The 24,232-nt window shown below is 34.7% G+C and overlaps 1 protein-coding gene across 6 annotated transcripts in view; it reads left to right on the top strand.

The window, feature by feature from the left end:
- Positions 1 to 24,232, top strand: part of AFTPH (aftiphilin) — a 64,694-nt gene that overhangs the window by 15,022 nt on the left and 25,440 nt on the right. For 5 of the 6 annotated variants that reach the window (XR_014018600.1, XM_081264802.1, XM_081264804.1 and 2 more), the window contains exons 2-3: positions 8,063 to 10,026; positions 21,871 to 22,022. Coding sequence is in view for 5 of the 6 variants with exons in the window: in XM_081264802.1 (XP_081120928.1) it covers positions 8,095 to 10,026; positions 21,871 to 22,022 (2,084 nt within the window). In the remaining variant the exon portion in view is untranslated. Of the gene's footprint in view, positions 1 to 1,891; positions 1,997 to 8,062; positions 10,027 to 21,870; positions 22,023 to 24,232 lie in introns of all 6 variants that reach the window. The other variant, XM_081264803.1, reaches the window with a different exon arrangement.

The raw sequence follows: 24,232 nt of genomic DNA, 5'->3' as shown, positions 1-24,232 counted from the left end.
GTGTTTAAGTGGTGCTAAGGATCAAACCCAGTGCCTCACACATGCTAGGCAAGTGCCCTGCCACTGAGCCATAACCCCCAACCCTTTGGCTTACATTTTTAAATGGCTTACATTTGTTTGAGGCATAGACTTAGAGTTAAAATGTGATGATTACTGAATTATTGAATGCACAAAATATGCCACATGTTCTTTTAGTAGATATTGTCAAATAGTTTCCAAAATGCATAGAACAGTTTATCAATAAAGTATGAGAATTCTAGTTGCACCTTGCCAAAGTGGCTATCGTTAGAATAACTTTGTTTTAATTTTAGCCATTCTAGTGTGTGTGTAGTGGTGTCTTGTGATCTTAATGTGCATTCCCCTGTTGACTTTGCATATGCTTATCAGCCATTTTGGATATCCTCTTTTGTGAAATACCTGTTCAGATATTTTGGCCATTTTTCTATTGGATTGTTTTTCATTGTTTTATAGAAATTCTTTGTATATTCTGGATATGAGTTAGTTGACAATTACATGTATTGCAAATAGCCAGACAGTGTTTTTTTGCCATTTTACTCTATTAATGATGTTCTTTTGATGAAATTTTAAATTTTAATATAGTCCACTTTCTATATCTTGTTTAAAGCATTTTTGCTTTCCCTAGGGTGGTGAAAATAATCTTATCTCCTGAAAGGTTGATTTCTTTACCTTTATTGTTTGGGTCTTTGATCTATCTAGGTTTATTTTTACGTAAGATAGAGTCAAAGGTATTTATTTTTATGTTAGGTAGAATCAAAGACTTTCCCCCATGTGTGGATAAGCAGTTAATCTAGGGTCACTTGTTGAAAAGTCCATCCTTTCCCTACCTCACAGCAGTGACATTTTTGTTATCATGTGACTACGGGGCTTTAAACCAAGACTTAATATCTGGCAGTTTGTGCTCCATTTTGTTCTTGAGAAAACTATTTTTAAATCATCAAATAGTGTCAAATAATAGTTGACTCTTTCTTTCTTTCCTCTGCCTTCCTAAGCCCCTTTTACCTCTTGAATCCAGAGCTCTCAGCCAACAGACTCACTGTCTCTTCTTTTCCATGATCATTTCATTTTTGAAGCCAGCAGTCCTTATGTGCATCTTCTTTCTGATTGAAGATTAATACTGATCCCCTTCACCCACTGTGTGCTCTGCCACCCTGGCTACTAATCTGGTTTAGGACTCAAGTCTGTTGCTGATTATTGCTGTTCTGACCCTATATTAGACCTTCTGCACCAGAATTCTCAGATCCCAAACCCTTTGATATCACTGTTTATCAACCTGACGGTCTGCTTTGCCTGCATTTTTAAATAGTTATTCACCTGTATTGTCTCCTAGTCATTTTATAAGGATATGATATCCCATGGATAAATCTCCAAAGTACAGCAAGCCTCCCCGATTCTGTCTCCCTTCTCTAACTCCTTTTAGTTCACTATGTAATTATAAGACCCTTGTATGAACTATTTGTGTTATCTGTGGCTTGAATGTTCCCTACTGCCAAGGCAATAGCCTTGTTTACTCCCCTCTAATAGGTCTTGCAATAAACAGACATAAAAATAGCAAGTTGAACCATAACCCTTACACATACATACATACACACCTGTTTGTTCAGGTTATAAAGAAATTGAATGACTAATTGGGACATCTTGTGTGGATTAAGTAGTCCATTAGAAAGGATGAAGAAACAGTTATTGAGTTTGCTTTGTGCCAGACACAGTATTAAACTAGCTCATCCATCCTTTTTTTCCCCTGTTAAATAGAAGTAGCTATTTAAAACCCATCTTTTCTGTGTTTAAAAAAGTAGATTATCTAAGTCAAACTTAATTTGTAAATTCATTATACAAGTAATACTTCAATTAACATAAAGCTTCTTTTAAGTAGAGTTGGCCTGGACACAGAGGAATTTTCTGGAAAGCCTCGAGCCTCCTCCATACTGTGTAGTTGACTGAAGCTTATAAAGACTGGCATTCTCTTAGGTTTCTGAAGGTGAGTTGGGCCAGAGCCAAGACCTGCTGAAGAGGAGTACACAGCACCCCAAGTTCTTCTTATCAGTAGATGACTCAGTATTAAAAAATACAAATGTCTGTAGTCTGGAAGGCTGATAGAGCCTGTGTCACCTAGAAGGGGAAATAGAGTACCTTGCCAAGGTACATGAGGAGGAGAAACTACTTCCTGTGTTGTTGCCTTGGTTACAAGTTTTCTGATTCAGATTTCATATTTGCATTAGCAACTGATTTTGAAATAAGCCTTGAACCAATAAATTATTCCATTTTTCAAACGAAGCAGTGTTTTGGAAAAAGCTGTAGTTTTACCATGAACAGATTCTGCTAAAAAGAAACATCACACATGGTTCTTTAAAAATAAGGTATTGTAGGAATGTAAGATGGTACACACACACTGGAAAATAATTTGGCAGCTTTTTATAAAACTAAACATGCACTTACCATTAGTGCCCCGCAGTCACAATCATCATTTATCTCAGCAAAATGACAACTTATGTTTACACAAAAACCTGAACATGAATGTTATTAGCATTTGTATTATATATAGTATTTTTAGTAAAATACTGGTAACAACCCCAGTGTCCTTTAGTGGATAAATGGTTGGATGAACTAGTACATCTGGATAGCAAAACAATACTCAGCAGTAAAAAGGACTGACCAATTGATACATGCAACAACCAAGATAGACCTCAAGAATATTGTGCTACTTGGGTCTGGGGTTGTGGCTCAAGTGGTAGAGTACTCGTACCTGTGAGGCACTAGGTTCAGTCCTCAGCACCACATAAAAATATTATATCCACTTAAAACTAAAAAATAAATATATATATTTTTTAAAAAAGAGCATTGTGCTGGGTGAAAAAAGTCAACCTCACAGATTACATAGCTCTCTTGAAGTGACAAAACTGTGGAGCTAGAGAACAGATTGGTGGTTGCCAGTTGACAAGGACGGAGAACAGGTAGGGGCAGTTCTGTGTCTTGACAATGGTGATTAGTTTTGCAATCTGTAGGGAATGAAGTTGAACAGAACTAATCTAAACACAAATAAATGCAAATTCTTTTTAAAAAAATAAAAATTAGATATATTAACAGTAATGTTAATATTAATATACCAACTCTGTTAGTTTCTGGTTTTGCTACTGTGCTTTTTTTTGTTGTTGTTGTTAATTTTTTTCTTAGTTGTCACCAAAAGACCTGACAAAAACTGCATAGAGGAGGAAAAGTTTATTTAACGCTCACTGTTTCAGTGGTTTCAATCCACAAATAGCCAACTTCATTGCTGTGGGAACAAAGTGAGGCAGAACATTGTGGCAGAAGGGCATGCAGAGAAAGCAAGAGCATGTTCCACTCACCAGGAACAAAATTTAAACCCCAAAGGTACTTCCCTGGTGATCCTCCTGTAACTGTACCGTACCTGCCTACAATTAATCCATATCAGTGGATTTAATCTACTGATTATGTTATAGTTCTCATAATCTAATTGTTTCACCTCTGAACATTCTTGCATTGTCTTACACATGTGTTTTTTGAGGGGACACCTCATATCTAAACCATAATAGTAAACCGTAATAGTAGCTATATAATAGAACACCATTTCTTGGAACTGGTTTAAGGGTTACACAGGACTTTATGCTCTTTTTTTGTAATGTTATTTCAAAATAAAAAGGTTTTAAAATAAGATATATTGTACACTGATGTTCATGGTAGCATTATTCACAATAACCATAAAGTAGAAGCAACCTGAGTATCCTTTGATGAATAAACACGTTAGGGTAATACATATAATAGAGTATTATTCACCCATAAAAAGGAGTGAAGATCTGAGATATGCTACAAAACAGATGAACTTTGAAGATTTTATGTAAAGTGAAATAAGCCTGGGGAGTAATTGTTTAATGAGTACAGAAGACATTTTGATATTTTTGAAGATAAAATGATACATTTCTAGAGACAGATGGTGGTGATGGTTGTACAACATGAAATGTACTTAATGTCACTGAAGTATACACTTAAAAGTGGCAGATATTATGTTATCTATCTGGCCACATTTTTAAAAAAATATAAGTATTATTTGCATAAGTAAATAATACACTTATCTTAAAGTACATTTATTTTAAAGTGTACATACCTAAATGCAGGTACACAACTCTCCCTGAATGTTTTTAAATATATTTTTAATTTTTTTATTCTGAATCAGTCACAAACTTATAAAAAGTTGCAAGTTCAATACAAATAACATTTTTTTCTGGAGCAGTTTGAGAGTAGATCTCCAGACTAAAGCCCCTATCACTCCCAAATATTTTAGTGTATGTTTCCTATGACCTAAGGTGTTCTCTTACATAACCACAAATTCATCAAAATCAAGAAATTAACATTGCTTCTATCTAATCCGTGGACTTCAAGTTTCACAATCATCGCAGTGACCTTTTATAGAAAGGGATCTAGTTGAGAATCGAATATTGCATTTACTGTTGTCTCTTTAATCTTCAATCTGAAACAGTTCTTCAGTCTTTCTTTCCTTGACTTTCATAACCTTATACTTTTAAAGATTATAGGCCAACTTGTTTGTAAAGTGCCTCCCATTTTAGATTTGTTTCCTCATTAATTCAGTTTATATATTTTTGATAAGAATATTCCAGATATGGTCCTGTATTATTCTCATCACATCTCATCAGGTGCTACATGAGTTCAGTATTCACCTTGATCACTGGGAGTATCAGGCTTCACTCTGTAAAGTTATACCTTTTCCCTTTGTAATTAATTATATTGTAGGGAATTACTTTGAAACTATTCAACTATCTTGTTCTTCATCTAACATTTGATTTATTCATTGATATGCTTATATTTGGGAGAACTCAGATTGTTATTTTATTCAGTATGTTATAATTTATTTGTCTTTATTTTAATACTAAATTGTCCCTGATTTTACTAGTAGGACCCCCCCCCCCCCAGTTTGGCTTTTGTGTCCTTTTGACATGTCCTTATCATTATTAATGCTTTTAAATTTTAGAAAAAGGAATCATGCAGTTAATGGCTGCATAATAAGTTTTGTTTTTGATTTTCAGAGTTTGCATAGTATAGTCATATTGCCTTCTGTAAGCCTTTAAACTATTCACGGTCCCAACAGCAGTATGTATGTGCAGGAGTCCCTTTTCCTATACTCCCATTGACATTGGCAGAATATGTTTAAATAATAGGAACTTCCTAATTAGGGAGAAACTGTTAAAGATCAAATTACCTTGGACATTGAGTATGAGAAAAGTTATCAAAATGTTAGACAAGAGAAGAAAATAGTACTTATCTGTACCTTTTATTGCTTTATCCTTTTCAAATCAGCAGCAGAACAGTATCTCAGAGCTAAAGCAGTTATTTATTTATGGTGCTAATTTCATAAGGAAGATAATTTAAAGTAGGAATATTACAATTTTGTCTTTTACTTTTTTTCTGGCTTGCATATTTCATTCAGAATAACTCAGTGGCTGGACCCATCACTGATCTCAAAGGTCCTCCTTTTCAAAATTCCAAAGCCATTCTCCACTAAGCAGGTATATGAACTTTGGGAAAGTTATCAACAGTAGGCCTTATTTTCCTCATCTCATGAATTACATTATGTGATATTTAAGTACCATGGCTCTAAAACTGGGGAAACTTAATAACTGGGAAAAAGTGATTTTCTCTAGCTTGCAAAATTGGTTATATTTTATAGCAGATATTTTCCTCATATATCTAACTTAGCAACTGTGAGTTTCAAGAAGTATCAGTTTATTATTTATGGGATAGTTTTATTCTAGGACTTTGGTTGGTTGTCCTTCCATTGCTTCTAATGTCGTCTGACTTGTATCCTTAGTATAGAGGAACAGAATAGCCCTGACAAATTGCATTTAAGAATTAAATATATGAAAAAGGAGACATCATAAATTAATGAGTATGGGGAGTATTACTCAACAAATGGGGTTATGATTATTGCTTGATTATTTAGGGGAAAAAATCAGATCCTTGCTTACATCCTACACCAAAATAAGTTCTAATGTATTAAAAAAATAAATTTTAAAACATACAGGCAAATAAAAGTGAATATTTATGAATTCTTGCACTTATATATTAGTAAAACGATGAAGAAAATCACAAATAAAAAGATCAGTTGACTTGACTTCATTAAATAAACTTGGGAAAACAGGTTGGCAGTTTTATGAAATTGAATATACCATCTGACCCAGCATTCACACTCCTAGATATATGTTTTGGAGAAATGAAAACTTATGTTCACACAGTAATTTGTATGTGTGTTCATAGAAGCCTTATTTGCACTATACAAATATTGAAACAACTCAGATGTCCTCTATAAAGTGAATGGATAGACAACCTGTGGTACAGCTATATAATGGATGACTACTTAGCAATAAAAAGAATGAACTATTAATACGTGCAGCAACATGTATGGCCCTCAAGGGCATTAGGCTGAATGAAAAAAGCCAGCTTCAAAGGTTTACATATTACATAATTTCATTTACCTAACACTCTTGATATAGCAAAATTATAATGAAAGAGAATAGATCAGTGATTGTCAAGGATTAAAATCTAAGCAAAGGTATAACTTTTTTCCCATATTTTTTATTGGTTCATTATAATTACAACCAGTAATGGTGGGATTCATTATTACATATTTGTACATGCACACAATATGACAGTGTTTTTGGCCAGTGTCATTTCTCAGTTATTGCCCCTTTCAATCCTTCCCTTCTTTCTTCCCTGGTTCCTTTCTTCTGCCCTACTGAATTCCCTTGAATGTTCATGAGATCACCACCCCCAAAGATAGATGTGACTATTAAGGGGCAACATGAGGGAGTTTCTTTGTGTTCATTGAACTTATCCCAGTTGTAGTGATAACTAATTGATACACATGATAACATTTCATAAAACTACACATGGACCAAAAAAAGAAAAAAACAGGTGAAGTCCAAACAAGGCCTGTAGCTAAGCTAATAGAATTGTACTGGTGTCTGTTTCCTGGTTTGACCAGGTACAGACAGTCCTCAGTTTATGATGGTTTGACTTACAATTTTTCAACTTTATGATGATGTGAAAGCAGTATGAATTTAGTAGAAGCTATAATTGGAATTTTGAATTTTGATCTTTTCCTGGTCTAGCAATATGCAATAGGACACTTTCTCATGAGCAACAGCAAGCCATATGTGTTGCTCTGCAGTGCACTGTGTTGCTAAGCTGTGATGTTCAGTAGGTTGGGTGTATTAAATGCATTTTTGCTTTATGATAATTTCAACTTATGATGGGTTTTTGGAGATGTATACCTATAATGAGTCAAGGAGCATCTGATGATGTTTATTAGCATTGAGAGAAGCTGGTAGAATATACAAGAGCTCGACTATTTTTGCAAGTTCTTGTGAGCCTTAAACTAACTTCAAAATTCAGGTATTAAAAAGTTAACCTGGGTTCAGAAATAAACATTGAAAAGCAAACTGAAGGAATTATTTGTAGCAATTTGAGGATTTTCATGTCTTAATATAGAGAGTGTTCATACAAATCCATAAGACAAACACTGAGTCCTCAGTGAATTTGAAAGAGAATTTAACAGAATAAGCAAGTGCCTGAGAGAAAACTTTGTAGGTGTACTTTTAAAGATGTCTATTCAAATTTTTTTGGAGTCCCATATTTCTTTAATGTACTCCCAAAGACATTGGTAACATGCTAAAAGAGAAAAGAAATATTTTTTGCCACTATGTTGTAACTGTGTAATCTCATTTAAGAGAAATATAGTTTAAAAGATACAAAATAGAGGGCTAGGGTTGTAGCTCAGTGGTAGAGCGCTTGCCTAGCACATGTGAGGCACTGGGTTTGATCCTCAGCACTACGTAAAAATAAATAAATAAAATTAAAGGTATTGTGTCCATCTACAACTAAAAAATATTTTTTTAAAAAAAGATACAAAATAGAGCAGTGTAAATTTGAATTGCTTTAAGGTAGCTTCGAGAAAATTTTGAAAGACTTTATTATATATAATTCTTCCCTCAAAAACTTTTTTTTTTTTAAACAGGTATAAATTAATCCTTAGAAAGCAACTAAACAATGGAGCCAGACATCATTCGAATGTACTCTTCATCCCCACCACCACTAGACAATGGAGCAGAGGATGATGATGATGATGAATTTGGGGAATTTGGTGGATTTTCAGAAGTCAGCCCTTCTGGCATAGGGTTTGTCGATTTTGATACACCAGATTATACTCGTCCTAAGGAAGAGTTTGTATCTTCAAACCATTTTATGCCAATTCATGATTTCTCAGAAAATGTAGATAGCCTTACAAGCTTTAAGTCCATTAAAAATGGTAATGATAAGGACATCACTGCTGAACTTTGTACTCCCATGAAAGGTCAGTCTGATGTTTTACTTTGTACCACCAGCAAAGAAATTATTTCATCTAAAACTTTAGATACTTCTACTGATGGCATGGAAAGTCCAGGAGATTTAAACAAAGTAATAGAGCAGAGACAGAATGTTGGAACACCTGAAAGTTTCACTCCAGGAGATTTTAGAACTGATATGAACATTGTTCATCAAAACAAGCAGTTAGAGAGCTGCAATGGTGAAAAGCCTCCTTGTCTGGAGATTCTAACAAATGGGTTTGCAGGGTTGGAAACTGTAAATCCTCAGGGAACAGATGATCTAGACAATGTAGCTGATTCAAAGGGACAAAAGCCTCTGAGCACTCATAGCACTGAGTATAATTTAGACTTTGCACCTAGTCCTGCTGAGGAATTTGCAGATTTTGCCACATTTTCCCAAAAGGAAAGGATACAACTAGAAGAAATAAGATGTGCAGTTTTAAATGAGAGAGATGCGCTAACCATTCAGGAAAACAACAAAATTAACAGAGTCAATGAACTGAATTCTGTAAAAGAAGTGTCTTTGGTTAAAAGTTTTGATGAAAAAGGAGATACTGATGGAGAGGATCAGGTTTGTGTTTCAGAAATAAGCATAGCACCTAACAGAAGTTTTAGTGTTGAAAAACAAGGTCTTCCAATGCTGCAACAGGATGAATTTTTAAATTCAAATAATCAATCAAAGGCTTGGAATTTGGTAGATTCAACTGATAATTCAGAAGCCATTAGGAAAGAACAATGTAAAACTGAGGAAGAACTACATTTAGTTACTTCAAAATGTGCTGACCTATGCATGGATTCTATTAAAACTTTTGATGCTGATGAAGAACTTGGTTCTTCCAAAGAAGAAAGTAGAAAGTTTACTAATTCCCAAATCCCAAACATTGGTCCTACAGAAGAAAATGTTTTGGATGATTCTGTAAGTGTAAAAAATGGTGATAGTAGTAATGATTTTGTGACTTGCAATGATACCAATGAGGATGATTTTGGTGACTTTGGCACAGCCAGTGGCACCACTCCACCTTTCATCACTGGTACTCAAGATTCAATGAGTGATGTCACTTTTGAAGAGTCCTCAGAGCACTTTCCACATTTTAGTGAACCAAGTGATGACTTTGGAGAATTTGGGGATACAAATACTGCTTCTTACCCGGAGGAAATGATATTTACTGATTCAGACCTGAAACAGACCTCTGATAGTTTATCAGAGGAATGTCAATTGGCAAGAAAGTCTAGTGGAACAGGCACTGAACCTGTTTCAGAACTGAAAAATGGGCAAGACAGTGAGTTTGGAGATTTTGATTCAGTGCCAAATATTCAAGATGACTGCAGTGCTTTTCAAGACTCTGATGACTTTGCGGACTTCAGTTCAGCTGGTCCTAGCCAAGTTGTAGATTGGAATGCTTTTGGGGATGAACAAAAAGATGGTTGTTCCTGGGCTGCTTTTGGAGATCAGCAAGCCACTGAAGCTCATCATCGAAAGGAAGTCTGGCAGTCACATAGGACAGATGAAAATGTTGATATTCCAGGAACCCCCAAGATGCACAGTATCCCTTTAGCAACTTCCAAAGGAGCAGTTGCTAGTGGCCATTTACAGGAATCAGCCACTTCCATTCAGGTATTTACTAATATTCTCTATTTTTTATGACATATTAATTGCTGTGAAGACTTCCAATTCAGCTTTTTAAAAAATATTTTTTCAATTGAGTACCTGTTAAAGGAGTCTCTTTATTATATGTAATGCTTGCCTGCTTTGTAGGTTAGTTACATTTTTACAACCCTTTGAGAAATTATAAATAGTCCAGTATTAAAACTTGATATTTATCCCAGTGAGTTTTCTTAAGAGTCATAGAAATTTGCCAATTTTTCCAGGTGTAGTGGCATACCCATAATCCTAGGGAGGCTGAAGCAAGAGGATCACCAGGTCAAGGGCAGCCTCAGCAACTTAGGGAGACCTGCCTCAAAATAAAAAATTAAAAGGCTTGGGGGATGTAGCTCAGTGGTAGAAACCCTCTGGGCTCCATCTCGAGTACTGCAAAAATTAAAAAAAATGTTAAGATGTAACAGTTACAGAAATGTGCCCATTTGATTTTTTTAAAAGATACTATGGGTAAATTCTGGTTATCTTTTGCTGAGAAACCAATTTTCAACTGGAAGTATTTCCAAAGTGTGTAAATTGAAATGGTTATACATCATTGCTTTGATACCTTTGACACATTAAGTATAACTAAAAAGAACCAATTAACAAAAAGATATTAGGCAAATTATGGTATTACCAGTTGATGTACACAGCTAATCATTTTTCAGTTGGCTTTGGGTACCTGAATTGTCTACTTTGCTATTTCAGTTATTATATGGTTTGACTAATGTGTATTATTCCTGTTAGGTAATTTATTATTGAGGCAGAACCTTGGAATTTTAAACAGGAAGTGAACTAATTATAATGCAAAATGAAGACTGTTGGGTTTTGACCTAACCCTTTGCAAACAATTTAGTTTCATCTTACTAGCATATAGGATGACATTGGTATTGAATGATCTTTAATTTATAGCCCTAGAACTTTTAACATCATCAGATAGTGAATTTTTTAAACTATGATCCCTTCAAATAAGAAATTTTGGCATCACACAAGTTGATTGAAGTTACTTATTTATAATTTGATAACTGGATATAAGAGATAATAAAGCATGAAATGGGCTTCATGGAATCTGATAGAGCTGATTTTGAATCTTGACTCAGCTTCTTAAAAGCTTTATGGTTTGGGTAATAAGTGAAAAAATAGAAAATAAAAATTTTGTAGCATGATTATATTTGGTAAAAATTAAACAAAAGCTACATATATTTGGCAAGATGCATTAAGACTTTCCAAGATTTGTTTGACTCAGGCCTTAGACTTTTTTTTTTCTTGTTTTTTTTTTTTAGTTGTAGGTGAACATAGTATCTTTATTTTATTTATTTATTTAATATTTTTTAGTTATACATGGACACAGTATCTATTGTGTTTATTTTTATGTGGTGCTGAGGATCAAACCCAGTGCCTCAGACATGCTAGGCAAGTACTCTACCACTGAGCTACAACCTCAGCCCTAGACTTTTGTTTTTTGCTGAATAGGTTATACAGAATGACAGAATTTGGAGATGGATGTTGGGGAGGAAAAACTCTGGAAGGAACTGGAGGAAGTTTGGGAAGAAAGTTGAGGTAGGGAAATAGGTATACCCTGCTAAGTTACTGAGTCAATAGTGGATAAGGATTAAACAGTGACCTTGATTCTTTTTTTTTTTTAAATTGGTTGTTCACAACATTACAAAGCTCTTGACATATCATATTTCATACATTAGATTGAAGTGGGTTATGAACCCCCAATTTTACCCCAAATGCAGATTGCAGAATCACGTCGGTTACACATCCACAATTTTACATAATGCCCTATTAGTAATTGTTGTATTCTGCTACCTTTCCTATCCCCTACTATCCCCCCTCCCCTCCCCTCCCATCTTCTCTCTCTACCCCATCTACTGTAATTCATTTCTCTCCTTGTTTATTTTCCCATTCCTGCTGTTGTAAAGGAGAATCATAGCCTGTACTTTCTTCTTGGCTTTCAGATTCTGATTTTTAAATAACATTGTAATTATCTTAGTTTTTAAACCTTAGAACTGAAGACCAGAACATCAAATGCATACTCAAATGGTATGTCTTACCATTTGACAAGACCAGATATAATTATTGAAACTTTATTTATGGTACATTAATCTAGTCCTTGGAAGGGATTGGGTTTACTAACAGTTTTCTCTAAATGCTTCTTTTAATTGCTGCAATGTCCAGGACAGAATAGAAATCCTCACATATTAGAGTATTTTAGAATTCAGAGCTCAATTAATTCAGTTAAACAGGGGTGGAAGGCAGTTCTTTGTTTTGTAAAATCAGACAAATATAGGTGTCATTTCAGGTTTTTTTCCCACTTTTCACTATATTTGGTATATAACATCCAGGTCCATATTTTTTAGCACCTTTTTTTTTTAAAGTCTACTATGAACTTAAACTACCATAAATAAAGTTTCAATAAATATATCTTTTCAGGCTTATTGCAATTATTTGTTACTTAGGTGGGGAAAATTCAATCAAGAAATTTTTCAAACTCAAAAAATGTTCTCAGTCAAATTAATTGTCAGCTGCTGGTCCAGCGTACCTCATTACTGAGAAAAAAGATATTATCCTTTTAGTGAATAATTTTTTTCTGAGAACTCAGAATCTGATATATTTCATTCTCTTTTAACATTCTTATGAATGACAAGTAGTAGACTGGGGGAACTGGAAAAAGTCAAGTAGTAGACTAGAGGTGTAGCTCAGTGGCAGAGCACTTGCATAGCATGCTTGAGGCCCTGGATCCAATCCCCAGCACTGCAAAAAAAAAAAAAAAAAAAACTCCATTTTACAAATCACAAAGAGGTCAAAATTTTTCTTTACTTTTTTTTTTTTTTAAAAAAAAAACATCAATGGACTTTTATTTTATTCATATATTTGTATGTGGTGCTGAGAATCGAACCCAGTGCCTCTCACATGCTAGGCAAATTTAAACATTTTCTATTTTTTTTAGCCTTTTAATGTTTTAGAAAGGAATTTTGATTAAAATAGCCAAGATGCCTTTTTCTTAGATGTATGGGTGAAAGAGATAATGTCATAAGCATTACATTACACTCTGAACTTTTATAAGTTTTTAAAATATCACTTTGAATGTTACTTGAGAATTTAGGTAATTTATATTAAAAATTCCTCTAGAAAGAGAAGCTATAAATCATTTTTTGTTATTAGCCATCTAATTTGTAGTACTACTGAGAAAAGGAAGATTTGAAAGGTTTAAAAACTAAGAATGTACTAAGAATGTCACAAAAAAGGAAAAGAAGAAAATCATTAATTCTTTGGTTTGTGCTATTTTGAGGTTAAATTTCTGGGTTTTTTTTTTTTTCCACCTAAAAGTTCACATTCTCCAATGGAATGTAACCAATTCTACATTTTCAACTTGATTTGTTTAATCATTTACCTAATATTGTGTGCCAGTTTTCTCTTCTGTGGGTGAACATTTGGACTTACGATTGAAATAAAAGCAAGCAACAAAGAAACTAAGACTTTAAGATTTTGGCCTTTAAGGATCTTTGCTTTCCTTATTTGGATAGCATTTCCTTTTGCTATTTTTCCCTCAGAAAATTTGACATTCTGGCCTTTAGTTCTAAAATAGATAGAAATACTCTTATTAGATTTATCCAGAAATTGTGCAAAAAGAGCAGATCATCTTTTTTGAACTTGGTAAATTGGTCCCTCTTTTTAGATAGCCTGAAATTAGGAATTGGTAAGTATACAGGTGTAGATTGTACTTGATATCTTACTTAATTTTTAATAGTGGTAAGACATAACGTATCCTCTTAAGTGGAAGATTAAATTACTCAGTGGATTTTATGTTTCTTCTAAAAGTCCACTTAAGTGCAAGACCTAATGCTATCAATATTTGAAATTATTGGCATTAATCAACTTCTGTTCCTAAGCAAGAAAGGAAAACTAACTGGAAATATGAAGGAATTTTAACAGTTACCTTAAGCATGTGCTTTAAAGGAGATAGGCATTTGAGTTTGCCTAAGAAGCAGAATCTAGATAGACTCCTAAGGTGCTGGTTTTTATGTACCCCTCTGGAAAGGTGAATTAGATTTGTGGTATAATTTATCATTTTATACCCCAATGTAGTCATTTATAAAATCGAGATGTATTTGGTTCTCCAGAGAAAGAGAACCAATAAATGGGATTGGGGGGGTGGGATTAGTGGAAGGGAGCAAGGGAGGGAGAGGGAGGGAAGGAAGGAAGGAAGGAAGGAAGGAAGGAAGGAAGGAAGGAAGGAAGGAAGGAATTGATTGATTGGAGAGTGAGAAGTCCCAAAATAGAGTCAGGAAGCTGGAGACTTGAGAGCTGATACAGTTCCATTCTGATGTGAAGGCCTGAGAACTAGTAAAGCCAATGGTGTGGAGATGCACACCTGTAATCTCAGTGACTCAGGAGGCTGAGTCAGGCGGATCGCAAGTTTGAGACCAGCCTAGGCAACTTAGCTAGGCTTTAAGCAACTAAGCAAACTGCGTCAAAAATAAAAAGGCTAGGAATGTGGCTCAGTGGTAAAGTACCCCTGGGTTAAATCCCCAGTACCCACACCTACTCACCCTCAAAAAAGAGAAGAACCAATTTTTCACTTAAGTCCAAAGGCAGGAAAAGATTGATGTCTCTATTCAGAAAGTCAGGTAGGACTAGTTCCCTCTTACTCAGTGTTTTTGTTCTATTCAGGTCTTTGATTGATAGGACAAGGGCCACTCATGTTAGAGAGGACAGTCTGCTTTATTCAGTCTTCCAGTCTAAATCCAAATGTTGATCACATCCAGAAACACACTCACATATTTGATCAAACGTCTGGACACCCCATGAGTGAGTCAAGTTGATGAATAAAATTATCATCCCAAGAGGGAATACCATATGTCCATATATTGCTTCAGGATTTGGGAAAACCTGTAACCTGTTTGTGACTAAAACATACCATTTGAGTATGCATTAGATAATACAGCTTATTTGCACCAATAGATGAAATGACTGCTTATATACCATAGGACTTTCTTCTCTATCCCCAGACATAGAAAGATGACAGAACTGGGAATGAGTAAAAGTGAATTTATGTATAATGTTTTGCACTCTTTGATTAATTATGCCATTGGGTGATTGGGTGTTATGGCACACATATGTAGTCCCAGCTACTCGGGTGGCTGAGGTAGCGTGTGTACCTTTGGAGCTGTGGTATAGCCAAGGGTTGCTTTATGACTTTCATAAACTTCTTCTCCATAAAAGATTTTTTAAATTATATTTTATGACTTTAAGTAAATATGATTATTATTAATATTAAATACTAAAACATTTTTGTGGGCCCCTAAAAGTGTCGTGGACCCTAGGTATATGGCATAGTGATTAAAAGAAGGTTCTGTAGTCATGCTGTTAGTTCCAGGGATTTGGAGTAACTTACATGAGCAACTTCCCTGAGCCTCAAGATTTACAGAATAATACTATCAGCAACGGGAGAGCTCAATAATAGAGTGCTTGCCTAGCATTTATGAGTTCTTGTGTTCAATGCCCAGATTGAATGGGGGGGGGGGCGCATACAAGAATATTATTGTAGTGACTTTAAAACTTTTGTTATGAGGATAAATGAAATTATGCTGTAAAGATGCATAGCACAGCACTTTGTACATAGTGCTCAGTGTATGTTAACTGTTACTGAATAACCTCAGAAACAAACTTCTTGAGAAATGGTTCTCAAAGGTGCAGGAAATAGTGTTGCTAACTATATTGTTGGTTAACCATGGAAAGAGAGAGAGAGAGAGAAATCAAAGTTTGTGGAGCAATACCTCTAGTTCTGGCTCTTGGCAACATACTCACCTTTCAAGCTATTTTGAGAGAAAAAGCTCCTGCTTTGGGCTAGTTCTCATTTTCAGAATGGTTTTGACAGATAAGAATGCATATGAATCTAAGTGCACTTTTGTGCAATAGCAGACTTCCTGGACTAATTGGTTTCATAGCATTGAATACTAAGGAAAAATAAAAGGGAAGTCTGGCACCTGCCTTGAAGAGCATTTGATTTTTTCAACCCTACATTTATCAGAGTCCCATTTCTTAAAGTGTTTAATAGCCAGATGTGCTCCTGTTTGTCAGACTTAGAATTTGGTACATGTGTACGTGGAATGACATGATTTTTATAAACTGGTATTCAGCTAACCCATTACCAGTTTCCTTATTCCATGGAGTTAAGGGAGAATCAATAACGTTTTCTCTTTTTTATACTTTGGAGTTAAAGGTATTTAAAATGCAGGTAATTTGTGTGAATGTTTTTGTACTTAGTGTGCCATTTAGTTAATACTGTGGCCTCAGCTAAATATTTAGACTGCTAAGTGTGTGTGCACTTATTACCTTCATATTCATTTAGAATGCAACACTGACTCTTTAGTAAATGTTTACAACTGTTAGATGAAATGGTTTGCTTTTTTAAATACGATCATCATCACAGTACTTAACAAGGGATCCATTGTCTAATGGCTGGAAATGTTTGAAAGATCACAAAATTTAAGTAAAAGCATGATTTGGTGAAAGGAATGTAGGCCTTGGAGTCAGACTTTGGGTCAAATTCTTGCTACGCACAATACCAGTACTAAAACTCTGATTAATTAAAGTTCCCTGAGTTTCAGTTTGTTTATCTGTAATGTAGAGACAGTAATACTTATCTGAGGTGTTTCTTTTAGAAGATTCCTCAAGTGTTATATGTACAGCATTAAGCATAGTAAATCACATAGAAAGCATTAGACTATTGTTATCAATACATTATAATTACATAAATATGTTCTACCTACATACAAGAATGATTTCGAGCTGGGGACAGTGGTGCATGCCTGTAATCCCAGCAGCTCAGGAGGCTGAGGCAGGAGGATGGCGAGTTCACTGAGACCTTTGTTTCTAAATAAAATACAAAATAGGGCTGGGGATGTGGCTCAGTGGTGGAGTGCCCCTGAGTTCAATCCCCGGTACTCAATAAAATAAAATGATGATTTAGATGGCTTATAGTAAGATATACTTTCATAAATAGAACTATGATGCCCTTAACAATCCTAAACAAAAGTGCTTCCCCCCCTCCCCCCGCAAAGCACTTTGATTTAGTTAGGATTCCTATACTAACAGTAGGCAGAAACCTCAATACTAGAAACTCAAGAATAATATATAGTTCATTCCCTCAACACTCCTGTAATTTTCAGAAATTAAACAGAACTGCTTTGATAACAACATATTATTTTTTTTACCTCAGTCTTTTATTAGTGGTGCATTTTTTTCAATATCTATTAGGTTTCCTATATTTCCCAGTTTCTTTTTTTTTTTATTGTTGGTCGTTCAAAACATTACATAGTTCTTAATATATCATATTTCACAGTTTGATTCAAGTGGGTTATGAACTCCCATTTTTACCCCGTATACAGATTGCTGTATCACATCAGTTACACTTCCATTGATTTACATATTGCCATTCTAGTGTCTGATGTATTCTGCTGTCTATCCTATTCTCTACTATCCCCCCTCCCCTCCCCTCCCCTCCCCTTTTCTCTCTCTACCCCCTCTCCTGTAAATCATTTCTTCCACTTGTATTATTCTTCTCTTACCTCTCATTTCCTCTTATATGTAATTTTGTAAAACCCTGAGGATCACCTTCCATTTCCATGCGATTTCCCTTCTCACTCCCTTTCCCTCCCACCTCTCATCTCTGTTTAATGTTAATCTTCTTCTCAAGCTCTTCGTCCCTACCCTGTCCTTGGTTACTCCCCTTATATCAAAGCAGTCATTTGGCATTTGTTTTTTAAGGATTGGCTAGCTTCACTTAGCATAATCTGCTCTAATGCCATCCATTTCCCTCCAAATTCTATGACAACATATTATAGTGGTTCAAGAGCACCTACTCTGAGACTATGCTTCCTGAATTAGGATTCAACTTCCCCATTTAATATGCACATGACCAGAAGCAAGTTAATTTAACTTCTCTCTGCTCCATTTTTCTCATCCAAAAAATGGAAATAATATTGTTACTTTCCTTGTATGGTTCTTATGAAACTTCAGTGAGCTAGTATTTTTAAGGAATTTAAAATAATGCCTGGCTCATGGGAAGCACTATGTAAACATTAAACCAAAACTATAGTGCACCAAATAAGGCTTTTACAGTTTGAGTATGTTCAAAGAACATCTTTCGATCTTTTGTTGAATTTAGTTTCTCACTTTTCTGAAATGGGTTATACTGATTTTGTTTGCTTTATATTTGCTGCCTTATCTGCGTAAGGAAAGCAGAGATCAGCTAGCAGACTTGATCACTAATTCTAAATAATAAGATATAATTTTTTGGAATTTTACATCTAATACATTCTTTATATACTGGAATATATTAATAAATGACACTATTCAATGTAACCTTTTTCTGAGTAATTCAGCTACAAACTTAAAAAAAAAATGAGGGCTGAGTTATAACTATAGTTCAGTTGGTAGAGTGCTTGCCTCACATGCACAAGGCCCTGAATTTAACCCCCAGCACCACCACCAAAAAAAATGAACAGTGCTATCATTGAATCAAAACCGGAGTAAACTTCTGTGTAGAGAAACAGAAGTAATATAAACAAAATTCCTTTTTATTCATAAATGTTAGAACAAATCCAAGTATAATATTTTACTTTATTGACTAGTTTGGTAAGAGATACTCAATATTTTGCTCAAACTAACAATTTTTTGTTTGTTTTTTATTTTCTTAATTAGTGTCTGTTTACAGTTTCTTGGAAAATCTGTCTTGAAAGACACAAACGACTCTGTTTTTTATGGTAGATTAGTTTCTCTTTTTCTGAGTATCATATGTGTTGTATTCTTGTAACCTGTTCTACTTACCAAGTTATTGGGACTATGTTCCATTATATTTTTGAACTTTTAAATTTATTGTGCTTTGGGGGAAGCAAATTACTCTTAAATGCATCTACTGTATGCTTTGTACACTTTGTGTTTCATAATATAATTGGGACTTAACTCACAAATGCCAATCACCAATATCCAAAGTTTAAAATCTGCAAGAGAAGCAGTTACAGATTCTCTTTAAATAAGAGGCTCTTTGAAGAACAGATACTTGAAAACTAGGTGTTTTCTCCCCCATCCATATATACTCAACAGGAAGATCTTGGGAAGGAAACAAAGTATTTGGATTTTTTTTTATTATATCCTAATATGGTAGAAATTAATTGACTGAGTTTCATTAGAGAAACTTTCTTAGTGAGCTTTGAGTCTAGTGTGTGTTTGGTTGGTTGGTTTTCTGTGTGTGTGTGTGTGTGTGTTGAGGACTGAACTCCGGGTAATCACACATACTAGGCAAACACTGTACCACAGAGCTACATTCCAGCACCTTGAGCCTAGTTTTAACTCTGTTTTATTCCTGAGTAGGCTGCCATTAAAGTATCATCTGTATAAGGGGAGTAGAAATGATCAAAGTTGCCACCTCAACCACACTGGTAGACCTAGATATCTCCAGGTTATAAGTGAATCATAAGCCCCTGGGTCTGGAGCCTTCTATCAAAGTGTTGTAATTATATCATGCATTTACTTACTGGAATTAACTAGTAATAAATTAAATTTGGCATCATTTGTTGCCATGAACAAGATAGTAGTAAAAAATTATTTTTATAGGATGCCCTTACCATCAAATTGGTCTCATGGAGAGTTGGAAGTTGATACACTTTTTAAAGTAAAAATGCCAGAACAAATTTAAATTTATCAAAACCTTTGTTAATTCTGTTAACTGCTTTCTTGGTGATGCTGTTAGTGGATTCTGGTTATTTGATATTTACTTATTGCTTTACTTCAGGGGTTGGCAAAGTATGGCCAGGGGACAAATCTGTCCTGCCTGTTTTTGCAAATAAAGTTTCACTGGAACATGCCCACATTTGTTTATGAATGGACTGCAAAACCCAAAATGTTTATTCTTTGACTTTATATTGAAAAGATTGCCAGCTCTGACTCTATCTCATTCAACAAAAGATCTGAAGCAGTCAAATTTTAGATCTAACCCTAAAGATATATGAAACGGTCTTTAAAAATGTTTATGTAATTTATATCTTTTGTGGGAAAAGGTTGTAGAAGAAGTAAATTAAGGTGATTAATGCGTTTCTTTTCCTTAAGTACTTTCCACTCATTTGAGAATTTCTTCATAGTTACGCTTTATATGCAATAATGCCCAGCTGATTTAGTATGTTTTAGGGTCATTTCTTTCTCCAGGTGGTAAGCTTCCTACTCTGCCCTTTAAAAAGATAACAGAGAAGATTTAATTTACAGAGAAATAAAATTTGGCCATATGTTAGTTTTTTATTTACCTTTTATGTCCAGGAGGAGCCAGTGCTTATCAGGTTTCCAATTAGGAAGTTATCTGATCCCTTTAAAAGTAATGTCTATCCATTCCCTCTGTTGAAGCAAGTAAGTGCTGGGTCCCCTTGACGCACTCAAGTTTCACAAGCCTTGGGATCTTGAGTCTACCCTTTACTTTAGGGTTCATAATTGAGAGTGAGAACCTTTTCCCATCACACAATGAATATAATGAAGGTGTCAGAGTAACTTTTGTAGAGTTAGCAGGAGAGTGCCTTGAGACTAATTATTCGGTGTTAATTTTTTTTTGTTCTGGTTCAGCTTCCAAAAGAGAAACTTGAGTTTGGAAAATGTGTTTATGAAATTTTTTCAGGCTTCTGACTATACTAGACAACAAAAATCAAACATTATTATTATTTTTTTAATGATTTGGCAGGGGGAACTACCATGATGTGGCATTTTTAAAAAATATATATTTGGCATCAACTCAATAGTACATTTAATCTTCCAGCAGGTTTTAATTCATTAACATTTTGTATTCCTCTTTGATGTTTAAATAGTGAATTGGGCTGAGTTTGAAAATATCTTGCTTATATCTATGGTACAGTTATGAAAATAGGAAAAAAGTTTATATAGGTTACACATGTGCAATAAACCTGGTGTTCTCCCCCACTCCCCCCCCCAAAAAAAAAGTTAATGTAAATCCAATAAGTCTGAACTAATAAGAATACTTCAAAGAACTTTTTCTGTTTTAGGTGAAAATATGGAAAAGTCAAGCTTTACTTGCAAGATAGTTTTAAAATGTACATACACATGCAACAAAGGAGTAGAGAAATAGAATTTCTAGAAGATAGTGCAGGTCATCAAAATGATAAACTGTTTTTAAATTTCTAATCAGTTAAAATTGAGACTTTGTTTTCTACTTTGGTTTGTACTTATTAACAGCAGAAATATTTCAAAAAGGATTTTATAGTTCAAGTGTTTATGTCTAAAAAAAGGTCCTGATCAGCTATAATAGCATAATACTTTCACAAGCAAACAATCTCATTGTCCCTAAGTCTAGAGTATATTAGTAGTGGTGGAAAGAATATGAATGCTATCTGGGTTTTCTTTGGTTTTTTTTTTTTTTTTTTTTTTTTTTTTTGGTTTGGCTTTGGGTACATTATTCAAACTTTGATATTACTTTTCATTGAACAGTAGAGTAATAATACCTTCTTTATATAGACTCTTGTAATGAATTAAATAATATAACAAATGTAAAGAACCCAGTTATATGGTGTTTGGTGTGTAGCTACATTTGTCACCTACTGTATCATCATCATGATTACTTCAGGTAATCCTTTAGAATGATTGTTCTATGAGTAATTATGTGCTTTCCACTTAGTGTTTTTTGTACCTGAGTGGTGGATTTCCCTCACTCATTTACAGTAAGGGACAAGGTGTGTGCGTGTGTGTTTTAATGATAGTACTAAGACATTACAATTGGAGAAGTGTAAATAAACTTTTGGGGGTATTTTGATACAGACAGCTTTACTAAACCGCCTGGAAAGAATTTTCGAAGCATGTTTTCCTTCCATATTTGTCCCTGATGCTGAAGAGGAAGTTATTTCCCTGAAGCACTTGCTGGAAACAAGTACCTTACCAATAAAAACAAGAGAGGCCTTAGCTGAAAGCGGGTAAGTAGCAGACAGTTTTTAGATACCATGTGGTTTTGTGGATTCTAATTTATATAAAGTTTTCTGATAGCATTAAGTATCTAAAAGGTTACTGTGTTGAAATTTAGTCATGTTCTGCTAAAAGACTGACAGTGAAGGGCTAGGGATGTAACTCAGCAGTAGAGTACTTGCCTAGCATGTGTGAGGCCCTGGGTTCAATCTCTAACAAACCGTGCCCCAGCTCTAAAAAAGACATAATGAAAAAATTCCCTGCTTTTTTCTTTTCATTTTGGTATCAGGGATTGAACCCAGGGGCACTTAACCACTGAGCCACATCCTCAGCCCTTTTTATTTTTTATTTCAAGATAGGACCTAAGTTGCTTAGGGTCTTGCTAAGTTGCTAGGGCTTACCTCAAACTTGTGTCCCTCCTGCCTCAGCCCCCCTATCCACTGGGGTTACAGGTGTGTGCCACTGAGCCTGGCTTCTCTATTTTGAACTATTTCTTTTGATGTTTCTAAGTCAGTACTTTAATCAGTCAGTGGCATGTATTATATTTTTATTTCCTAGTACAATAAATAAGCCTTTAGATCTTATTTCTGCTATTCTGCCTTTATCTTCCTGATATACTTATGTTCTTGGTTATTTTCCTAATTTGGTATTTTCAATATTATAATTATTATGATGATCAAGTAAATTTTGTTCACTGCTAAGCCCCTGTTTTCTTTATCCAACTTTCTCTTGGACTTTGAGCATCCCTAATCTGAAAGTCCAAAATCTGAAATACTCTAAAATTCTGTCTGGACACAAAAGTGGCTCATGCTAGTCCCTGCTACTTAGGAAGCTAAAGCAGGAGGATCACTTGAGCCCTCAGCATTTGTAATATAGGATTTATACATATTCAGGGCCAGCTGGTCAACACATAGTGTTCCCATCTCAAAAAAAGGAAAAAGTTTCCAGTTTTGGAACATTTCAGATTAGGGGTACACAATTGATACAGTCTAGGCAAATCTATAAAATCTGAAACATTTATGGTCCCAGCCATTTCTCATAAAGAATATTCTAGCTGTAATTGCCTGTCTTTCTCATTTACTGAGTCTTTCCCTACCCTCTAGCAGCCTGTTAGTATAATTTTAATTGTAAGCAAACCTATCAGGTTGTCCTTCCTTTCTTTTTTTTTTTTTTCCTGAAGCACAAAGAGCTCTTCCTCCTCCCTATTATCTTCCTCATATCTAAAATGATTTCTGTCTAGGTCTCTTACTCATGTGTTCTCTTGAGACTTCCTTTTGCTCATATCCCATTTTGGTAGAGCACATTTTCTAATAACCTCCTGAGGGGAAAAAAATACATGGGAGACAAAATTTTATTTTATTCTACTTTCACATTGAATTTATAGTTTAAAATCTTCTTTTTGCTGCTGACCTTCTGAAATTTCACAACAAAGTGTCTTAATAAGAATTGGTTTTCATTCATGAGGTAGGATCATTCAATCTAAAGGCTTCTGTTATTGAGTATTGAGCATTTCTTTTATATTATTACCTCAACAATTGCCTTCCTTCTATTACCTGTTTTCTCTCTTGGGAATTCCTGTTAATTATTGGATCTTAAAGGGTCTAGATTGATTTTTCTCGTTTTAATTTTAAAGTTATTTTTATTTCTGGGCTGTACTTTTGCATTTTATCATTCTCTGCCTCTTTAAGTATCCTCCCTTCCTGCAGGTCCCTCCTTTTACTTGGCTAAGTCAGTTATTGCTTCTTCATCCCTCTGTGACCTCAGTATCTATAATATAGAATTTAGGTATCCCTCAATTTTGTTGAAGATTGAGATTGTGTTTTGCTGCTTGGTTTTTTGTTTTGGGATAATTTCTGAGAAAAGAAGGGGGAAAAAAGATTTATATTGAGCTGTTTTTAAAATATTTAGTTGTATATATTTTTAATGTGCTATTTATACAGATAATTCATATTCTTGGATTCATTCTTTTCTCTCCAAGTGATTCATTCTAAGGAAATAGTACAACTTACAATAACACATACACCATAAGATACAGGGAGAGAGTCATGACCTTACTAAGAGCTGAACAGTAAGAACATGAGCCTGGCATGGTGGTACACACTTTGATTACAGTAACTCAGGAGGCTGAGGCAGGAGGATTGCAAGTAGGACAGCCTTGGCAACTTAGCAAGACCCTGTCTCAAAGTAAAAATAAATGAAAGGGCTGGGGTATAGAGCGCCC

Source organism: Spermophilus citellus (assembly GCF_964194105.1).
Source record: "Spermophilus citellus genome assembly, chromosome: 13".
Lineage (NCBI taxonomy): Eukaryota > Metazoa > Chordata > Mammalia > Rodentia > Sciuridae > Spermophilus > Spermophilus citellus.
Note: the sequence above shows the minus strand (reverse complement) of the source record. Positions and strands in the feature narration are given on the sequence as shown.